This window comes from Somniosus microcephalus, chromosome 9, assembly GCF_052327205.1.
Source record: "Somniosus microcephalus isolate GS21.2 chromosome 9, FLI_Smic_1.0, whole genome shotgun sequence".
NCBI lineage: Eukaryota > Metazoa > Chordata > Chondrichthyes > Squaliformes > Somniosidae > Somniosus > Somniosus microcephalus.
The window spans coordinates 69,655,729-69,678,894 of NC_140995.1; the positions used below are offsets into that span (position 1 = coordinate 69,655,729).

Genomic DNA, 23,166 nt, shown 5'->3' on the forward strand with positions numbered 1-23,166 from the left:
TATAGGGGCAGTGTTGTCACACAAATTTCCCAACGGGACGGAGAGGCCAATAGCATTTGCCTCAAGGTCGTTAACTACAGCCGAAAGAAACTATGCGCAAATCGACAGGGAGGCCCTCAGTCTGGTGTGGGGTGTAAAAAAAATTCCACCACTACCTACATGGGCAACGTTTCACACTACTGACGGATCATCAACCGTTGGTGTCGATATTCAATCCAACAAAAGGGGTGCCCCTGATGACGGCCCAAAGGCTACAGAGATGGTGGTCACTGTTCTTAGGAGCACACCAGTACCTTATCGAATATAAGGGTACCAAACAGCATTGCAATGCGGATGGCCTGTCGCGGCTACCCTTGCCTACCGAGATCGAAGAGATAGTACAGGACCCCGTGGAAATATATCATACGGCTGTTATGGAACACTTGCCCATCACCAGCCAATGTATCGAGCGGGAAACACGGAACGACCCGACATTGGCAAGGGTTTACGAATTAACCGTGAAAGGCTGGCCGGCGCAGGGTGACGCATCATTGCCGGCGTTTTCGGCAAGGAAGGACCAGTTGTCCGTCTGCCGGGGCACATTGATGTGCGGAGCCAGGGTAGTGGTCCCTCAAAAATTACAACATAAAGTGTTGCAGGACTTACACGAAGGTCATCTGGGGGGTGTCAAAATGAAAAGCCTCGCCAGAGCCTACGTCTGGTGGCCCGGCATTGACAGGGACATTGAGGAAGTAGCAAAAGCGTGCCAAGGATGCCAGATGGTACAGAACGTACCACCACAAGCCCCACTACATCCGTGGGAGTGGCCCTCAACGCCATGGCAAAGGATCCACGTGGACTTCGCTGGCCCCTTCATGGATGTGATGTTCCTTATTGTAGTGGACGCCCATTCAAAATGGCCGGAGGTCATAAAGATGTCATCAACGACAGCCGAAAAGACGGTCGCAGTCTTAAGGACCATTTTTGCCCGAAACGGGGTGCCCGAGAAAGCCTGTTCGGACAATGGGCCACAATTTGTGGCAGAAGAATTTCAAGCATTCCTAAAAAGGAATGGAGTGCGACATTATACGTCCGCACCATATCATCCGGCTACAAATGGGCTGGCAGAGCGATTTGTACAGACTTTTAAAAAGGCCATCAAGGCGATGGGAGAGGAAAGGTTGCCATTACAATACAAGGTGGACAACTTCCTATTCGCATACCGTAATGTTGCACATACGGTGACCAACCAGGCCCCCGCCGTCATGTTCTTTAATAGAAGGTTAAGGTCTCGCCTTGAATTGCTCAAACCAAACATTCGGAGAGATGTGGAAAACCGAGTATTTCGTAGGGCTCCTGACAGACAGACACGGAGCTTCGAAGTGGGGCAGCAAGTGTTGGCCCGTGATTATAGGAAGGAAAAGTGGCGGGCTGGTACGATAAAGGCCCGCCAGGGACCCTTGATGTACACAGTTGAGACAGGGGAAGGCATAATCGGACGACATGCTGATCAACTTGTGGAGTCCAGAAACCCAACTGATTCACTACCTCAAACGTCTCAGCACATTGTTACAGCGGGATCACGGCCCAGCTCGTCGTTACAGAGGTCTCAGGATTGCGAGGAGTTCAGCACTCCAGTGATCTCCACGGCACAGGATGTGCCATCAGACACCGACGAGTCCAGCGATGAAGGGGTGACGGAAGTACCGCCGCCTACACCAAGACCGACTAGAGAAAGACGTTATCCTAGTCGAGACAGGAGGCCTCCTCAGAGACTGAATCTATAACCTGTTTCTGCTTATATATATATAAGTAGACAACTCTTGATGTAAATATGTTATGTAGATTGCGTTACCAAATGTTATTAGCCCTAGTTATGGGGCATCCATTGACTTAATTGCACGGGTACATTTTAATTAAAAGGGGAGGAATGTTGTGTATGTAATATGTATGTTGCTTTAAACCTATGGCCAGGGCAGCACTACTTTGTAGGGCGTAGTGATACCGTAGTACCACCCCTGGCCATAGGGGTATAAATAGTACTGTGGGTACTGATTTCCCTTCAGTTCCCGCCTGCTGGTATTAAGTAAAGACCTACGTTGAATCTGCCAAGCTGTCTCTTCATTATTGGATTAAGTATAGACACATACTTTACAATTCTCAAATGTTCTGAGTCCCTTAGTGGCTCCGTCACACTATGGTACTTATTGACAGTGGAGGAAAAGTCCATCCGAGAGGCTTGTGTGAGGTTTTTATGGGAAGGGAAACCAGCCTTGGTGGCTTACAATACCATCATTGGACGGAGAAATCAGGGAGGACTCAATTTCCCAGATACTGATTTGAAGAAAAAATCCTTTAGAATCAAATGGGTGAAGAGATTTCTTCAGAAGTCAAATACAAGTTTTTGGAAGAGTTGTTTTGAGCATTTTTTAAAACAAAGTGGGATAGGAGGGCAGGGGATATTGTATATGGAATACAATAATACATTTTTGAAATCGATTAAACTTCCTCCCTAGGTTTTATAAGGGGGTTGTAGAGACTTGGGCCCAATTTTTAAAAAGTGTGCAGTTTATGCCCAAGGGGGCTGAGGAATTTTTAGAACAGCCCTTATTTTTGAACAGGTGGGTCAACATTGAAGGAGAGGTTTTATTTAATCAAGCTTTTATAATAGCTGGTATTATATGTGTGAAAGATGTATTATACGAGGTAATTCCAGGTTGGTTGTCGGAAGCGATAGTGAGGGACATGGTGTGGGAGGAGGATCAGGAGGTAGAGGAAAAAGCAATAGGGATCATGTATGAGAAGATTGTGAGGGCAATGCCACAAGATTGGATGGAAGAAATAAATACGGAAATCTCCAAAGGAAGTAAAATGCATCCCGCTTTTCCAAGCTTTCTGCTGGAGAAAGGGGGAGAGTTGGTCCAATTTGACAACTGTAATACTCGAGATTTCTATGAGGTATTTAGAGAATGGAAATTCAAGACACCTGCTGGTCAGGAGTATATACTCACAGCTGGACTTCAACAGGATTTGGAAGGGAGTGTGGGCGAATTTTAAATGTCCAGAATGGATTGAACTGGATTTCAAATTGGCTCATAACCAGATCTTTACCATGACGGTCTTGTGCAAGATTGGACGAGTGGAGGCGGCAACTTGCCCAATGTGTGGGACATGGGATGAGACTCTGTCCTATTTACTGGTGTTACGTCCGCAGTTAAATGATTTTAAGTACTATGTTCGACAGTTGTGTGAAGCATTTTTGCTGGGTGGGGACCAAAGAGCGAGAATGGGAATCCCATGGGACTCAATTTTGAGATGGGGATTGCAGGAGAGTCTGCCTGAGTCTAGCGGAGCGGCAGTTAATTTAATGTTCAGTTTGGCTAGGTTCGTGATTGTGCAAAGAAGGCATGCTCTTTTTTAAGGGGAGGAAAATCAATCTAAAAGAGTATTTTAAATATAAGCTAAAAGATCTGTGGATGTTTTATTCAGAAAGGAATTTAAGGATAGTATTTTACAACCAATTTTTAAAGTACAATCGATTAATATATGTTACAGGAGACAAATTAAACTTCAGGTTTTGATGTTAAAATGTGGTGGCGGAATGGCTGTGCAGAGTGGCGGTATTGATTTGTATCATACAATGAAATGATCACGATGTTGTAAATGTTCAATAAAGTACATTAAAAAAAAAAGTGGGTAGCATTCTCGCCTCTGAGTCAGAAGGTTGTGGGTTCAAGTCCCACTCCAGAGACTTGAGCACAGAAATCTAGGCTGACACTCCAAGGGAGTGCTGAGGGAGTGCTGCACTGTCGGAGATGTCTTTTGGATGAGATATAAAACCGAGGCCCTGTCTGTCCCCTCAGGTTGACGTAAAACATCCCATCCCACTATTTTGAAGAGCAGGGGAGTTCACCTTGGCATGCTGCACAATATTTATCCTTTAACCAACATCACAGATAACCAGATTATCTGGTCATTAGCAAATTGCTGTTTTATGTGACGGTTTGCGCTCCCTCAGTTAGAATCATAGAAAGTTACAGCACGGAAGGAGGCCATTTTCGGCCCATCGTGTCCACACTGGCCAACAAAGAGCTATCCAGCCTAATCCCACTTCCCAGCTCTTGGTCTGTAGCCTTGCAGGTTAGAGCACCCCAAGTGCATATCCAAGTACTTTTTAAATGTGGTTAGGGTTCCTGCCTCTACCACCCTTTCAGGCAGTGAGTCCCAGACCCCCACAACCCTCTGGGTGAAGAAATTTCCCCTCATATCCCCTCTAAACTTTCCACCAATTACTTTAAATCTGTGCCCCCTGGCTTTTGACCCCTCTGCTAAGGGAAATAGGTCCTTTCTATTCACTTTATCTATGCCCCTCATAATTTTATACACCTCAATAGGGTCTCCCCTCAGCCTCCTCTGTTCCAAGAAAAACAAACCCAGCCTATCCAGTCTTTCCTCATAGCTAAGATTCTCTACTCCCGGCAACATCCTTGTAAATCTCCTCTACCCTCTCCAGTGCAGTCACATCTTTCCTGTAATGTGGTGACCAGAACTGCACGCAGTGCCCTAGCTGAGGTCTAACCAATGTTTTATGCAGTTGAAGCATAACCCCCCTGTTCTTGTATTCTATGCCATGGCTATAAAGACAAGCATTCCGTATGCCTTCTTAACCACCTTATCTACCTGGCCTGCTACCTTCAGGGATCTGTGGACATGCACTCCAAGGTCCCTTTGTTCCTCTACACTACTCGGTGTCCTACTATTTAATGTATATTCCCTTTCCTTGTTAACACTCCCCAAATACATTACCTCACACTTTTCTGGATTGAATTCCATTTGCCACTGTTCTGCCCACCTGACCAATTTATTGATATCTTCCTGCAGTCCACAGCTTTCTTCTTCAGTATCAACCACACAGCCAATTTTAGTATCATCTGCAAACTTCTTAATCATATCCCCTATATTCAAGTCCAGATCATTGATATATACCACAAGAAGCAAGGGACCTAGTTGACCTGGATTCTGAGCCATGGCTGACAAGTACCTTAGCACAGTGCTGGCACTCTTACTTCTGAGTCAGAAGGTTATTGACTCATTGCTGGGTGCACGTTTCATGATGTTGGATCTCCCGCTTGGTGGCAGGGACAGTACATTGTCCCAAGAGAAACCCGTCACATTGAAGTTAACGGGCGGAAAACGAGCCGGGCTGTGACCCTGGGTTCATGACCTTTACCACCCAATATGCCAATCAGCACCCTTGATGTGCGAGGCTGGCTATATGGGCTGGATACCCTCATTGCAGTGCAGGCTACCATTCTCGCTCTGGAAGTAACAGAGTCCAGCTAAAGAAAGAACAAACACCACTTGTTGCCTTGGAGTTGCTATGCTGTTTCGAAAAGCTGCATTCTCGGTAGAAAATGAAGTCTGAGCTGTCCATTAACTAGACTCCCAGTCCTGGCACTGGCAGATACCAGTCAGAGTTGGTTAACTTGCTTTTGTTTGTATTAAAAGGAAAATGAACTTCATGAAAAGAATTTTGGGAAATTGGGGGGCGGGGACGATTTTTAAAGTAGCGCTTCTAACGCCCGCCTGAGCACTGCCACTGGTGAGCTGCAAGCGTGGGGTGGAGTTGGGGGGGGAGGGGAAGAGGCCATCCCAGGGGGAGGGGAAGCGGCCATCCCGGTTGGGGGAGGGGGAGGGGAAGAGGCCATCCCGGTGGGGGGGAAGGGGACGAGGCCAACCCGGTTGGGGGGGGGGAGGGGAAGAGGCCATCCCGGTGGGGGGGGAAGGGGACGAGGCCAACCCGGTTTGGGGGAGGGGGGAAGGGGACGAGGCCAACCCGGTTTGGGGGGGGGGGGGGAGGGGAAGAGGCCATCCCAAGGGGTTGGGGAAGAGGAAGTGGCCATCCCGGTGTGGGGGAGGGGGTGGGAGGAAGTGGCCATCCCGGTGTGTGGGAGGAAGAAGCCATCCCGATGTGGAGGGGGAGGGGGAGGGGAAGAGGCCATCCCGGTGGGGGGGGGGGGGGTGTGGGGGAGGGAGGAAGTGGCCATCCCGGTGTGGGGAGGGGGTGGGAGGAAGAGGCCATCCCAGTGTGGGGGGAGGGGGTGGAAGGAATAGGCCATCCCGGTGTGGGGGGAGGGGGTGGAAGGAAGAGGCCATCCCAGTGTGGGGGAGGGGGTGGAAGGAAGAAGCCATACCAGGGTCAGTGGGGGAGTGGGGGGCTTGAACAGACTGGAGCTCTTTGGGGTGGGCCAGGACAAGCTCTCCTGCTCCTCCTGAACCCCACCAACACATAACAATGACAAGTTTCCTGTGTTGTTTTGTAGCAGCTCTGCTCATTTGTAGCTGAAGATTTGGAATCAGGGCCCTTTAACCAGTGTAGGACCCCGATTCCCATAGTGAGGTTCCTCTTCAACATGTGATATGGAGAGGGGTGGAGGTGAAAATTCTTGAATCGTTCAAGCAACAGTTAGCTGCAGTAAACAGGGGGTGGGGAACGTAGGGTTGTTCTGACTGGTTGTATGAAAATGGGCCGAACGGCTGTGAGCTGACTCCAGCACGATTTTTTAAAACCATGTCCGTTCCACATCTGCTTGATGCTCAGTACTGTTCCTGTTCCTCAGCCCTCCCTATCTCAGTAACCTCCTCCAGCATTACAATCCTACGAGACCTCTGCGCTTCTCCAATTCTGGCCTCTTGCACATCCCCGATTTTAATCGCTCCACCAATGGCGGCCGAGCCTTCAGCTGCCTAGGCCCTAAGATCTGGAATTCCCTCCCTAAACCTCTACACGTCTCTCTCCTCTTTTAAGATGCTCCTTAAAACCTACCTGTCCTAATATTTCCTTATATGGCTTGGTGTCAAATTTTGTTTGATAACGCTCCTGTGAAGCGCCTTGGGACGTTTTACTGTGTTAAAGGCGCAATACAAGTTGTCGATCAATAGGGATCCACAAACTCTGCGCACCCCTCGCTCACAAATGCACCCTCCTCTTACCTACAGGAGTTGAAGACGCTGAGGTAGCAGTGAGGCTTGTGGCAGCATTTCAGTCAGCACGTCACCGTGGGCTAGATTTTCCTGCACCGAACCCCTCCCTTCCCCCCTCCGAAATTGGGGCGGGGATAGTCACGCTGTGTGGCCTACTCGCCTCGCTCCTGCTCAGAGTTAAATTTAGGCTTTTCTTTATTTAATAAACATGTCCAGAAAAAATAATACCAACGTACTTACTGCTTTCACCAATGCCGAGGCCCCACTTCTGGTAATCCGATAACGCAGGCTTGGACCTGTCACCTAGGGTGGAGAAACTCACTGTAAATGTGTCAGCGATTGGCCACCAAACTTCTGACAAGATCTACAATCCATGGAACATTGCATGGCCCGTTCGGTCTACCTAGGTCCCTTAGTCTGACGCGGGTCAGTGATGCCACCTCGGGGGAATATTGGTTAAGGAGGGAAGGCTTTGCAAACCCTATCATTCCAGGCCAAACAAACCCACTTCAAACCCAAACAAACCACAGCACGGTGGCATAGTGGTTAGCACTGTTGCCTCACAGCGCCAGGGACCCGGGTTCGAATCCGGCCTTGGGTGACTGTCTGTGTGGAGTTTGCACATTCTCCCCGTGTTTGCGAGGGTTTCCTCCGGGTGCTCCGGTTTCCTCCCACTGTCCAAAGATGTGCGGGTTAGGTTGATTGGCTATGATAAATTGACCCTTAGTGTTAGGGGGATTAAATACGTGGGGTTACGGGGATAGGGTGGGATATATGTTGGTGCAGGGGTTACGGGGATCGGGTGGGATATGTGTCGGTGCAGGCTCGATGGGCCGAAATGGCCTCTATCTGTACTGTGGGGTTTCTGTGATTTCTGTGAACAAGCACTCCGTGTGCAGGCCCGCTCTCAGGAAGTCCAGTTCGATCCGATGGATGTTCCGGGAGAGCAATTTTGGAGATCTGCATGGCCCGCTGGGGATCGTCCTCTCGTTAATTTTAAGAGTTCCCACTGGTTTCATACCTTGCCTGACACATTACTCCTGACACCCCACTCTCGACATGCGAAGCTCCGCGCCCAATGTACAATTAACAAAAAACCCGCCCCGTCTATTGTCAAATCACTTCTTCCAGCAGATGGAATTGGCACCAAGACACCATTCTCGTTCGAAAATATAGGACGGATCATCTGCTGATGGGAACGGAAGACTCCTTCTCGAAACTCAAGGGTTACTACTCAGGAGCCGTGCAGGCAAAGCGAACCGCATCCCTTCCCCACACACCTTACACGCTCCCAACACTGCACACTCCCATCCCCACGCACCTTATACACCCCCAACACCACACACCTTATACACTCCCAATTCCACACACCTTATACGCTCCCAACCTTACACACTCCCAACCCCACGCAGCTTATACACCCCCAACACCACACACCTTACACACTCCCAACCCCATGCACCTTATACACCCCCAATCCCAAGCACCTTACACACTCCCAACCCCACACACCTTGCACACTCCCAACCCCACACACCTTAGACACTCCCAACCACACACACCTTACACACTCCAAACCCACACCCCCCACACACTCTAACCCCAAACACACCCCAACCCCACACACAACCCCCCAACCCCACACACACACCCCAACCCCACACACAACCCCACAGACCCCCCCAACCCCACACAACCCCCCAACCCCACACCCCCCCAACCCCACACACACACCCCAACCCCAACCCCACACACACCTCCCAACCACACACACACACCCCAACCCCAGACACACCCCAACCCCACACACGCCACAACCTCCCAACCCCCCAACCCCACACACACACCCCAACCGCACACACAACCCCCCAACCCCACACACACACCCCAACCGCACACACAACCCCCCAACCCCACACACACACCCCAACCCCACACACAACCCCACAGACCCCCCCAACCCCACACAACCCCCCAACCCCACACCCCCCCAACCCCACACACACACCCCAACCCCAACCCCACACACACCTCCCAACCACACACACACACCCCAACCCCAGACACACCCCAACCCCACACACGCCACAACCTCCCAACCCCCCAACCCCACACACACCCCAACCGCACACACAACCCCCCAACCCCACACACACACCCCAACCGCACACACAACCCCCCAACCCCACACACACACCCCAACCCCACACACAACCCCACAGACCCCCCCAACCCCACACAACCCGCCAACCCCACACCCCCCCAACCCCACACACACCCCAACCCCACACCCCCCCAACCCCACACGCACCCCAACCCCACACACGCACCCCAACCCCACACACACCCCAACCCCACACATGCACCCCAACCCCACACATGCACCCCAACCCCACACACGCACCCCAACCCCACACACGCACCCCAACCCCACACACGCACCCCAACCCCACACACGCACCCCAACCCCACACACACACCCCAACCCCACACACACCCCAACCCCACACACGCACCCCAACCCCACACACACACCCCAACCCCACACACACACCCCAACCCCACACACACCCCAACCCCACACACACACCCCAACCCCACACACACCCCAACCCCACACACACACCCCAACCCCACACACACACCCCAACCCCACACACACCCCAACCCCACACACACACCCCAACCCCACACACACACCCCAACCCCACACACACCCCAACCCCACACACACCCCAACCCCACACACACACCCCAACCCCACACACACACCCCAACCCCACACACGCACCCCAACCCCACACCCCCCCAACCCCACACACACACCCCAACCCCACACACACCCCAACCCCACACACACACCCCAACCCCACACACACCCCAACCCCACACACACACCCCAACCCCACACACACCCCAACCCCACACACACCCCAACCCCACACACACCCCAACCCCACACACGCACCCCAACCCCACACACACCCCAACCCCACACACACCCCAACCCCACACACACCCCAACCCCACACACACCCCAACCCCACACACACCCCAACCCCACACACGCACCCCAACCCCACACACACCCCCAACCCCACACACACACCCCAACCCCACACACACCCCAACCCCACACACACCCCAACCCCACACACGCACCCCAACCCCCCACACCCCCCCAACCCCACACACGCACCCCAACCCCACACACGCACCCCAACCCCACACACACCCCAACCCCACACACACCCCAACCCCACACACACCCCAACCCCACACACACCCCAACCCCACACACGCACCCCAACCCCACACACGCACCCCAACCCCACACACGCACCCCAACCCCACACACACACCCCAACCCCACACACACCCCAACCCCCACACACGCACCCCAACCCCACACACACACCCCAACCCCACACACACACCCCAACCCCACACACACCCCAACCCCACACACACACCCCAACCCCACACACACACCCCAACCCCACACACGCACCCCAACCCCACACACGCACCCCAACCCCACACACACACCCCAACCCCACACACGCACCCCAACCCCACACACGCACCCCAACCCCACACACACCCCAACCCCACACACACACCCCAACCCCACACACACCCCAACCCCACACACACCCCAACCCCACACACACCCCAACCCCACACACGCACCCCAACCCCACACACACACCCCAACCCCACACACACCCCAACCCCACACACGCACCCCAACCCCAGACACACACCCCAACCCCACACACACACCCCAACCCCACACACACACCCCAACCCCACACACACCCCAACCCCACACACGCACCCCAACCCCACACACACACCCCAACCCCACACACACACCCCAACCCCACACACACACCCCAACCCCACACACGCACCCCAACCCCACACACGCACCCCAACCCCACACACGCACCCCAACCCCACACACACCCCAACCCCACACACGCACCCCAACCCCACACACGCACCCCAACCCCACACACGCACCCCAACCCCACACACACACCCCAACCCCACACACACACCCCAACCCCACACACGCACCCCAACCCCACACACGCACCCCAACCCCACACACGCACCCCAACCCCACACACACCCCAACCCCACACACACCCCAACCCCACACACACCCCCCAACCCCACACACACACCCCAACCCCACACACGCACCCCAACCCCACACACGCACCCCAACCCCACACACGCACCCCAACCCCACACACGCACCCCAACCCCACACACGCACCCCAACCCCACACACGCACCCCAACCCCACACACACCCCAACCCCACACACACACCCCAACCCCACACACACCCCAACCCCACACACACCCCAACCCCACACACACCCCAACCCCACACACGCACCCCAACCCCACACACACACCCCAACCCCACACACACCCCAACCCCACACACGCACCCCAACCCCACACACACCCCAACCCCACACACACCCCAACCCCACACACACCCCAACCCCACACACACACCCCAACCGCACACACACCCCAACCCCACACACACCCCAACCCCACACACACCCCAACCCCACACACACACCCCAACCCCACACACACCCCAACCCCACACACACACCCCAACCCCACACACACACCCCAACCCCACACACACACCCCAACCCCACACACGCACCCCAACCCCACACACGCACCCCAACCCCACACACACCCCAACCCCACACACGCACCCCAACCCCACACACGCACCCCAACCCCACACACACACCCCAACCCCACACACACACCCCAACCCCACACACACACCCCAACCCCACACACACACCCCAACCCCACACACACACCCCAACCCCACACACGCACCCCAACCCCACACACGCACCCCAACCCCACACACACCCCAACCCCACACACACCCCAACCCCACACACGCACCCCAACCCCACACACACCCCAACCCCACACACGCACCCCAACCCCACACGCACCCCAACCCCACACACGCACCCCAACCCCACACACGCACCCCAACCCCACACACGCACCCCAACCCCACACGCACCCCAACCCCACACACGCACCCCAACCCCACACGCACCCCAACCCCACACACGCACCCCAACCCCACACACGCACACCCCAACCCCACACGCACCCCAACCCCACACACGCACCCCAACCCCACACACGCACCCCAACCCCACACACGCACCCCAAACCAACACACTCCCCAACCCCACACACACCCCAGCCCCCCACACACAACCTAACCCCACGCACACCCCAACCCCACGCACACCCTAACCCCACACACCCCCCAACCCCACACACCCCCCAACCCCACACACACACCCCAAACCCCCACACACCCCAACCCCACACACCCCAACCCCACACACGCCAACCCCACACACCCCAACCCCACACACCCCAACCCCACACACCCCAACCCCACACACCCCAACCCCACACACCCCAACCCCACACACCCCAACCCCACACACCCCAACCCCACACACCCCAACCCCACACACCCCAACCCCACACACGCCAACTCCACACACACGCCAACCCCACACACGCCCCAACCCCACACACGCCCCAACCCCACACACGCCCCAACCCCACACACGCCCCAACCCCACACACGCCCCAACCCCACACACGCACCCCAACCCCACACATCCCCAACCCCACACACACCCCAACCCCACACATCCCCAACCCCCCACACATCCCCAACCCCACACATCCCCAACCCCACACATCCCCAACCCCACACATCCCCAACCCCACACATCCCCAACCCCACACATCCCCAACCCCACACATCCCCAACCCCACACACACCCCCCAACCCCTCTCACACCTCCCAACCACACACACACCCACCAACCCCACACACATCCCAACCCCACACACACATCCCAACCCCACACACACACACCAACCCCCCACACACCCCAACCCCACACACACCCCAACCCCACACACACCCCAACCCCACACACACCCCAACCCCACACACCCCAACCACAGACACCCCAACCCCACTCCCCCCCAACCCTACACACACCCCACCCCCACAAACACAGCCCAACCCCACGCACAGCCCAACCCCACGCGCACCCCCAACCCCAAGCGCACCCCAACCCCACGCGCACCCCAACCCCACGCGCACCCCAACCCCACGCACGCACCCCAACCCCACGCACGCACCCCAACCCCACGCACGCACCCCAACCCCAGACACCAAAAAACCCACATACACCCCCAACCCAACACACTCCCCAAACCCTATGCCACACACGCCCCAACCCCACATTCCCCTCAACCCCACAACCCCCAACCCCACACACCAACCAACACCACACACACCCCCCAACACCACACACACACCCAACACCACACCCCCCCAACACCACACACACCCCCCAACACCACACACCCCCCAACCCCACACACACCTCCCAACCCCAGACACACCCCAACCCCACACACCACCCAACCCCACACACCACCCAACCCCACACACCACCCAACCCCACAAACCACCCAACCCCACACACCACCCAACCCCACACACCACCCAACCCCACACACCACCCAACCCCACACACCACCCAACCCCACACACCACCCAACCCCACACACCACCCAACCCCACACACCACCCAACCCCACACACCACCCAACCCCACACACCACCCAACCCCACACACGCACCCCAACCCCACACACCACCCAACCCCACACACCACCCAACCCCACACACCACCCAACCCCACACACCACCCAACCCCACACACCACCAACCCCACACACCACCCAACCCCACACACCACCCAACCCCACACACGCACCCCAACCCCACACACGCACCCCAACCCCACACGCACCCCAACCCCAGACACCAAAAACCCACATACACCCCCAACCAAACACACACACCCCAACCCCACACACTCCCCAACCCCACACACATCCCAACCCGACACCCCCCCAACCCCACACACACCCAAGCCCCCTTCACACACCCGCCAACCCCACACACGCCCCAACCCCACACCCCAAGGAGGACACAAATAACCTCCCAGAGATGCCGGGGAACATAGGGTCTGATGAAAGGGAGGAACTGAAAGAAATCAGTATTTGTAGGGAAATGGTGTTAGGAAAATTGATGGGACTGAAGGCCGATAAATCCCCAGGGCCTGATGGTCTACATCCCAGGGTACTTAAGGAAGTGGCCCTAGAGATAGTAGATGCATTGCTGGTCATCTTCCAGAACTCGATAGACTCTGGAACAGTACCCATGGATTGGAGGGTAGCTAATGTTACCCCACTATTCAAAAAAGGTGGTAGAGAAAAAGTGGGGAATTATAGACTGGTAAATCTGACATCGGTAGTGGGGAAAATGCTAGAGTCTATTATAAAAGATGCAATAGCAGAGCACTTGGAAAGCAGTGACAGGATCGGACAAAGTCAACATGGATTTACAAAAGTTAAATCATGCTTGACTAATCTACTGGAATTTTTTGAGGACGTAACTGGTAAAATAGATAAGGGAGAACCAGTGGATGTGGTGTATTTGGACTTTCAGAAGGCTTTCGATAAGGTCCCACACAAGAGATTAGCATGCAAAATTAAGGCACATGGGATTGGGGGCAAGGTATTGACTTGGATAGAGAACTGGTTGGCGGACAGAAAGCAAAGAGTTGGAATAAACGGGTCGTTTTCCGAGTGGCAGGCAGTGACTAGTGGGGTACTGCAAGGATCGGTCCTAGGACCCCAGCTGTTCACAATACATATTAATGATCTGGACGAGGGAATTGGATGTAATATCTCCAAATTTGCAGGCGACACAAAGCTGGGTGGGAGGGTAAGCTGTGAGGAGGATGTCGTGAAACTCCAGTACGATTTGGACAGGTTGGGTGATTGGGCAGAAACATGGCAAATGCACTATAATGTGGATAAATGTGAGGTTATCCACTTTGGTGGCAAAAACAGGAAGGCAGATTATTATTTGAATGGCAATAGATTGGGAGAAGGGGAAGTGCAAAGAGACCTGGGTGTTATTGTGCACCAGTTGCTGAAGGTAAGCATGCAGGTGCAGCAGGCGGGTAAGAAGGCAAATGGTATGTTGGCCTTTGTAGCAAGAGGGTTCGAGTACAGGAACAAGGATGTCTTGCTACAGTTGTACAGGGCCTTGGTGAGACCGCACCTTGAGTATTGTGTGCAGTTTTGGTCGCCTTACCTGAGGAAGGACGTTCTTGCCATGGAGGGAGTGCAGCGAAGATTCATCAGGCTGATACCTGGGATGGCAGGAATGACGTATGAGGAGAGATTGTGTCGATTGGGCTTATACTCACTGGAGTTTAGAAGATTGAGAGGGGATCTCATCGAAACCTATAAAATTCTGTCAGGCCTGGACAGACTAGATGCAGGAAGGATGTTTCTGATGGCTGGGGAGTCCAGAACCAGGGGCCATGGTCTAAGGATAAGGGGTAAGCCATTTAGGACTGAAATGAGGAGGAATTTCTTCACCCAGAGAGTGGTGAACCTGTGGAATTCTCTACCACAGAGGGCGGTGGAGGTCAGTTCATTAAATATATTCAAGAAAGAGTTGGATATATTTCTTGAGGCTAAAGGGATCAAGGGATATGGGGAGAAGGCAGGGACAGGGTACTGAATTTGGATGATCAGCTACGATCTCATTGAATGGCGGAGCAGGCTTGAAGGGCCGAATGGCCGACTCCTGCTCCTATCTTCTATGTTTCTATCTAACCCCACATACAACCCAACCCCACACACACACCCCCAAACCCCCACACACACCCCCCAAACCCACACACATCTCCCAACCACACAAACACACTCCAACCCCACACACATCCCAACCCCACACACACCCCAACCCCACACACACCCCCCCAAACCCACACACATCTCCCAACCACACAAACACACTCCAACCCCACACACATCCCAACCCCACACACGCCCCAACCCCACACACACCCCAACCCCACACACGCCCCAACCCCACACACACCCCAACCACACACACACACACACACACACACACACACCAACCCCACACACGCCCCAACCCCACACACACCCCAACCCCACACACACACACACACACACACACACACACACACCCCAACACCACACCCCACCAACCCCACACACACCCCAACCCCACCCACCCCAGCCCAACACGCACCCCAAACCTGCACACGCACCCCAAACCCGCACACGCACCCCAAACCCGCACACGCACCCCAAACCCGCACACGCACCCCAAACCCGCACACGCACCCCAAACCCGCACACGCACCCCAAACCCGCACACGCACCCCAAACCCGCACACGCACCCCAAACCCGCACACGCACCCCAAACCCGCACACGCACCCCAAACCCGCACACGCACCCCACACAACCCCCAACCCCAACCCCACACAACCCCCAACCCCAACCCCACACAACCCACAACCCACAACCCCAACCCCACACAACCCCCAACCCCAACCCCACACAACCCACAACCCCAACCCCACACAACCCCCAACCCCAACCCCACACAACCCCCAACCCCAACCCCACACAACCCACAACCCCAACCCCACACAACCCCCAACCCCAACCCCACACAACCCCCAACCCCAACCCCACACAACCCACAACCCCAACCCCACACAACCCCCAACCCCAACCCCACACAACCCCCAACCCCAACCCCACACAACCCCCAACCCCAACCCCACACAACCCCCAACCCCAACCCCACACAACCCCCAACCCCAACCCCACACAACCCCCAACCCCAACCCCACACAACCCCCAACCCCAACCCCACACAACCCCCAACCCCAACCCCACACAACCCCCAACCCCACACCCCACAACCCCACACCCCACCAACCCCACACCCCACCAACCCCACACACTCCACCAAACCCACAAACACACCCCAACCCCACAGACACACCCAACCCCAACCCCACACACACCCCCAACCCCAAACACCCCAACCCCACACACTCCACCAAACCCACAAACACCCCCCCAACCCTACACGCACCCCAACCCCACAAACACACCCCAACCCCACAGACACCCCCAACCCCAAACACCCCAACCCCACACACACCCCCAACCCCACACACACCCCAACCCCACACACACCCCAACCCCACACACACCCCCAACCCCAAACACCCCAACCCCACACACACCCCAACCCCACACACACCCCAACCCCACACACCTCCGAACCACCCACACCCCAAAACCACCCACACCCCTAAACCTACCCACACCCCAACCCCACACAGCCCCAAAACCCACACACCCCCAACCCCACACACACCCCAAACCCACACGCACACCCTAACCCCACGCACACCCTAACCCCACGCACACCCTAACCCCACGCACACCCTAACCCCACGCACACCCTAACCCCACGCACACCCTAACCCCACGCACACCCCAACCCCACGCACACCCTAACCCCACGCACACCCTAACCCCACACACACCCTAACCCCACACGCACACCCTAACCCCACGCACACCCTAACCCCACACGCACACCCTAACCCCACGCACACCCTAACCCCACGCACACCCTAACCCCACGCACACCCTAACCCCACGCACACCCTAACCCCACGCACACCCTAACCCCACGCACACCCTAACCCCACGCACACCCCAACCCCACGCACACCCCAACCCCACGCATCCCACAACCCCCCAAACCCACAAACCCCCCGACCCCGCGCACCACCCGACCCCGCGCACACCCCGACCCCGCGCACACCCCGACCCCGCGCACACCCCGACCCCGCGCAGAGCCCGACCCCGCGCATCCCCCGACCCCGCGCATCCCCCGACCCCGCGCATCCCCCGACCCCGCAAACCCGCATATCTCCCAACCCCACACACGCACCCCAACCCCACACACGCACCCCAACCCCACACACGCACCCCAACCCCACACACGCACCCCAACCCCACACACGCACCCCAACCCCCCACACGCACCCCAACCCCAGACACCAAAAAACCCACATACACTCCCAACCCAACACACTCCCCAAACCCTATCCCACACACGCCCCAACCCCACATTCCCCTCAACCCCACAACCCCCAACCCCACACACCAACCAACACCACACACACCCCCCAACACCACACACACCCCCCAACACCACACACACACCCCAACCCCACACCCCAAGGAGGACACAAATAACCTCCCAGAGATGCCGGGGAACATAGGGTCTGATGAAAGGGAGGAACTGAAAGAAATCAGTATTTGTAGGGACATGGTTTTAGGAAAATTGATGGGACTGAAGGCCAATAAATCCCCAGGGCCTGATGGTCTACATCCCAGGGTACTTAAGGAAGTGGTCCTAGAGATAGTAGATGCATTGCTGGTCATCTTCCAGAACTCGATAGACTCTGGAACAGTACCCATGGATTGGAGGGTAGCTAATGTTACCCTACTATTCAAAAAAGGTGGTAGAGAAAAAGTGGAGAATTATAGACCGGTAAGCCTGACATCGGTAGTGGGGAAAATGCTAGAGTCTATTATAAAAGATGTAAAAAGTCACACAACACCAGGTTATAGTCCAACAGCTTTATTTGAAATCACAAGCTTTCGGAGCGCTGCTCCTTCTTCAGGTGAAGTGGAGAAATGCATAAAGACACAGCTTATATAGTCAGAGAATCATGTCAGATGTTTACAGGTAACCTTTCCAACTGCCATTAATCACACCTCGGCAGAGAGATAATCACAGCAGTCAAAGGTGTGAATGGTGTCCAAACAGGTCAGTCAGGGAAACATTACATCAAAGAACAATGAGGTGGGGTCACAAGCGGTCAAATATTGCAGATGCTGGGGTCCGTATGAAAAACAAAAAAACAGGAAAAAAAACATTTTTTTTTTTTTTTTTTGGCTGGAAATCACAGCAGGTCCGGCCGCATCCGTGTAGAGAGAACAAGCCAATGTCGACTCGAGTCTGGATGACCCTGCATCAGGTGGGGTTACATGTAGCGTGACATGAACCCAAGATCTCTGTTGAGGCCGTCCTCATGGGTGAGGAACTTGGCTATCAGTTTCTGCTCGACGATTTTGCGTTGTTGTGTGTCTCGAAGGCCACCATTCTCCAAGGTGGCCTTCGAGACACACGACAACGCAAAATCGTCGAGCAGAAACTGTAGGGTCATCCAGACTCGAGTCGACATTGGCTTGTTCTCTCTACACGGATGCGGCCGGACCTGCTGTGATTTCCAGCCAAAAAAAAAAAAAATGTTGTTTGTCTTTTTTTGTTTTTCATACAGACCCCAGCATCTGCAATATTTGACCGCTTGTGACCCCACCTCATTGTTCTTTGATGTAATGTTTCCCTGACTGACCTGTTTGGACACCATTCACACCTTTGACTGCTGTGATTATCTCTCTGCCGAGGTGTGATTAATGGCAGTTGGAAAGGTTACCTGTAAACATCTGACATGATTCTCTGACTATATAAGCTGTGTCTTTATGCATTTCTCCACTTCACCTGAAGAAGGAGCAGCGCTCCGAAAGCTTGTGATTTCAAATAAAGCTGTTGGACTATAACCTGGTGTTGTGTGACTTTTTACATCTTTTATAATAGACTCTAGCATTTTCCCCACTACCGATGTCAGGCTTACTGGTCTATAATTCTCCACTTTTTCTCTACCACCTTTTTTGAATAGTAGGGTAACATTAGCTACCCTCCAATCCATGGGTACTGTTCCAGAGTCTATCGAGTTCTGGAAGATGACCAGCAATGCATCTACTATCTCTAGGACCACTTCCTTAAGTACCCTGGGATGTAGACCATCAGGCCCTGGGGATTTATTGGCCTTCAGTCCCATCAATTTTCCTAAAACCATGTCCCTACAAATACTGATTTCTTTCAGTTCCTCCCTTTCATCAGACCCTATGTTCCCCGGCATCTCTGGGAGGTTATTTGTGTCCTCCTTGGGGTGTGGGGTTGGGGTGTGTGTGTGGTGTTGGGGGGTGTGTAACTGGTAAAATAGATAAGGGTGTATTTGGACTTTCAGAAGGCTTTCGATAAGGTCCCACATAAGAGATTAGCATGCAAAATTAAGGCACATGGGATTGGGGGCAAGGTATTGACTTGGATAGAGAACTGGTTGGCGGACAGAAAGCAAAGAGTTGGAATAAAAGGGTCGTTTTCCGAGTGGCAGGCAGTGACTAGTGGGGTACCGCAAGGATCGGTCCTAGGACCCCAGCTGTTCACAATATATATTAATGATCTGGACGAGGGAATTGGATGTAATATCTCCAAATTTGCAGACGACGCAAAGCTGGGTGGGAGGGTAAGCTATGAGCAGGATGTCGTGAAACTCCTGTACGATTTGGACAGGTTGGGTGATTGGGCAGAAACATGGCAAATGCACTATAATGTGGATAAATGTGAGGTTATCCACTTTGGTGGCAAAAACAGGAAGGCAGATTATTATTTGAATGGCAATAGATTGGGAGAAGGGGAAGTGCAAAGAGACCTGGGTATTATTGTGCACCAGTCGCTGAAGGTAAGCATGCAGGTGCAGCAGGCGGTTAAGAAGGCAAATGGTATGTTGGCCTTCGTAGCAAGAGGGTTCGAGTACAGGAACAAGGATGTCTTGCTACATTTGTACAGGGCCTTGGTGAGGCCGCACCTTGAGTATTGTGTGCAGTTTTGGTCGCCTTACCTGCGGAAAGACGTTCTTGCCATGGAGGGAGTGCAGCGAAAATTCACCAGGCTTGTTGTGTATGTACCTTTAAGAGAAGAACTGATTCTATACTGCAGTACCGGCAGTGACCACCCCTGTATATAAAGCCATAGCAGACTTCTGTATTTCAGTCATAAGTTACCCTCTGTTTAGTAAATACCTGTTATTATTGTTCTCCTGCAGTCCGTGTATTATTTATACTCGGACACTACATTGGCGACAAACAGGTTCGAACTCACCTGCAGTACTGCATCACCTCACGGGGATCTTTCCCTGAGAAGAAGCTTCTTGGAGGTCGAAGTCAGAACAACAGGCGTCAACCGTGGGCAACCGCCCAAGGATCCATCGGAGTTCGGAGAGTTGCAGGAGAGGCTGTGGAGAGCTGGGCTTGGCTCCCCAGTCAAGGTGTTCCAGCAAATCATGCTGGTAGCAGGTAGTGCGCTGACCCTTCCGGACTGCGGCGGGCTCGAGCTCGATCGAGTGGCTCTGCAAAAGGGGCCGTGCAGCGTCGTCGGGAGGAAAAGAGAGAGAGAGAGGGTGGAGCACACAGGGTGCGGTCAGTGCTCAAGAACCGGGCAGCATAGCGAAAATAAGACAAGTGGAAGGAAAAGTGAGACGCGCCAAAGCCGCGGGTCGCCGCCATTACCCTGCAGAATGCTAGGAGCAGCGTGGCAGCAAGGGGAAGAAGGAAAAGTGCGGGATGCGCCATTTTATTCCATTGGGGAATAAGTAAAAGCGCGGGAGGCGCCATTTTAATCCATTGGTGAAGAAGAAAAAAGCGCGGGAGGCGCCATTTTAAATCACCCAAGATGCCGAAAAGTGGCAGTATCACTGCTTTGGACAACGAGGTAGAAGACTGGACCACGTATGTGGAAAGAATTGAAATGTACTGCAAGGCAAATGAGGTGGCCGATGGAAAGAAGGCGTCGATATTATTAAATTTGATGGGCGCGAGAACGTACGGCCGATTGCGGAATTTAATTAACCCAGCTAAACTAATGGAGAAAAGTTTTGAAGAGATTGTTAATATCTTACAGGAACACCTAAACCCTACACCGCTGCTGATAGCCGAAAGATTCAAGTTCCATAAAAGAAACCAGCACAAAGATGAGAGCAATGCTGACTATCTTACGGAACTACGCAAGTTATCGAAGCACTGCCAGTTCGGAGCAGGACTGGCAGACACCTTACGGGATAAGTTTGTCTGCGGCCTCCAGAGCGAAGGAACCCAGAGACAACTACTTTCGGAAAAGGACCTGATGCTAGAACAGGCTTTCAGCGTGGCCGTATCCTACGAAGCAGCAGCACAGGGAGCTGCGGAAATACAACAGAAACCACAAGAATACAGCACTAACGAAATGGCGTATGGAGCAGAAAAGTGCTATCGCTGCGGCAGAACAACCCATGATCAGAAGGACTGCTGGTTTAAGGACAAAGTATACAGGCAATGTGGGAAAATGGGACACATAGCAAGAGTCTGCAGGTCGGGAAAGAAAACCAACACTACAAGAACTACTAAGGAAAAGTACAAGAAAGTGAAGAAATTGACAGACAGTAGTTCGGAAGATCAGGAGAGCGATAAGGACTCCGGGAGCAGGAGACTAAGTTGTCTAAAGTTACACAACGTGATCGCAAAGGAGGATCACCGAACCATTTGGGTCACCCTCATGATAGCAGGGTCCCCAGTAAAGATGGAATTGGACACAGGATCAGCCCTAACTGTCATGAATCGACGAGACTATGAGCGATTATTCTCACACATACCTTTGAAGGACACGTCCATTGTATTGAAGACATACACGGGGCAAAAAGTCTACCCCAGAGGAAAAATAAGGGTGCCAGTTGAATACAACGGCAAGGAAACACAGAAACTGTACCTATATATACTACAAGATGGAGGACCACCATTATTGGGACGTGAATGGATCCGAAAAATACAATTGGATTGGCATTCCATTCAGGCGCTAACTGTGACTGATAAAAAGGATGATGACGTCACACCTGGACGACTGTCAAAAATTCTAGCTGACGCGAAAGAGGTGTTCCAAGAAGGACTTGGGATTCTAAAAGGAGTAACGGCAACGATAAAAATCGAAGATAACGCAAACCCAAAATTTTTTAAGGCCAGACCGGTGCCTTACGCGATCCGTCCAGCCGTTGAAGTAGAACTGGAGAGTCTGGAGCGTTCGGGTGTGCTGTCCAAGGTGGACTGGAGCGAGTGGGCCACACCCATCATTCCTGTAATGACGAAATCATTGAGCAGCACGCCTGGGGAACCGAAGAAGGTTTGCATCTGTGGGGACTTCAAGGTAACTGTGAACCCAGTCCTGCACACAGTACAATATCCACTTCCACGGATAGAAGATAATTTTGCCTCACTATCTGGAG

The 23,166-nt window shown here is 54.0% G+C and overlaps 1 protein-coding gene across 2 annotated transcripts in view; it reads right to left on the minus strand.

Annotated features, from left to right (window-relative positions):
- The window catches only part of vit (vitrin), a 190,862-nt gene that overhangs the window by 69,047 nt on the left and 98,649 nt on the right, over positions 1-23,166 (minus strand). For both annotated transcript variants that reach the window (XM_085996738.1, XM_085996736.1), the window contains one exon: positions 7,204-7,266. In XM_085996738.1, coding sequence (XP_085852864.1) covers positions 7,204-7,266 — 63 coding nt within the window. The remainder of the gene's footprint in view (positions 1-7,203; positions 7,267-23,166) is intronic.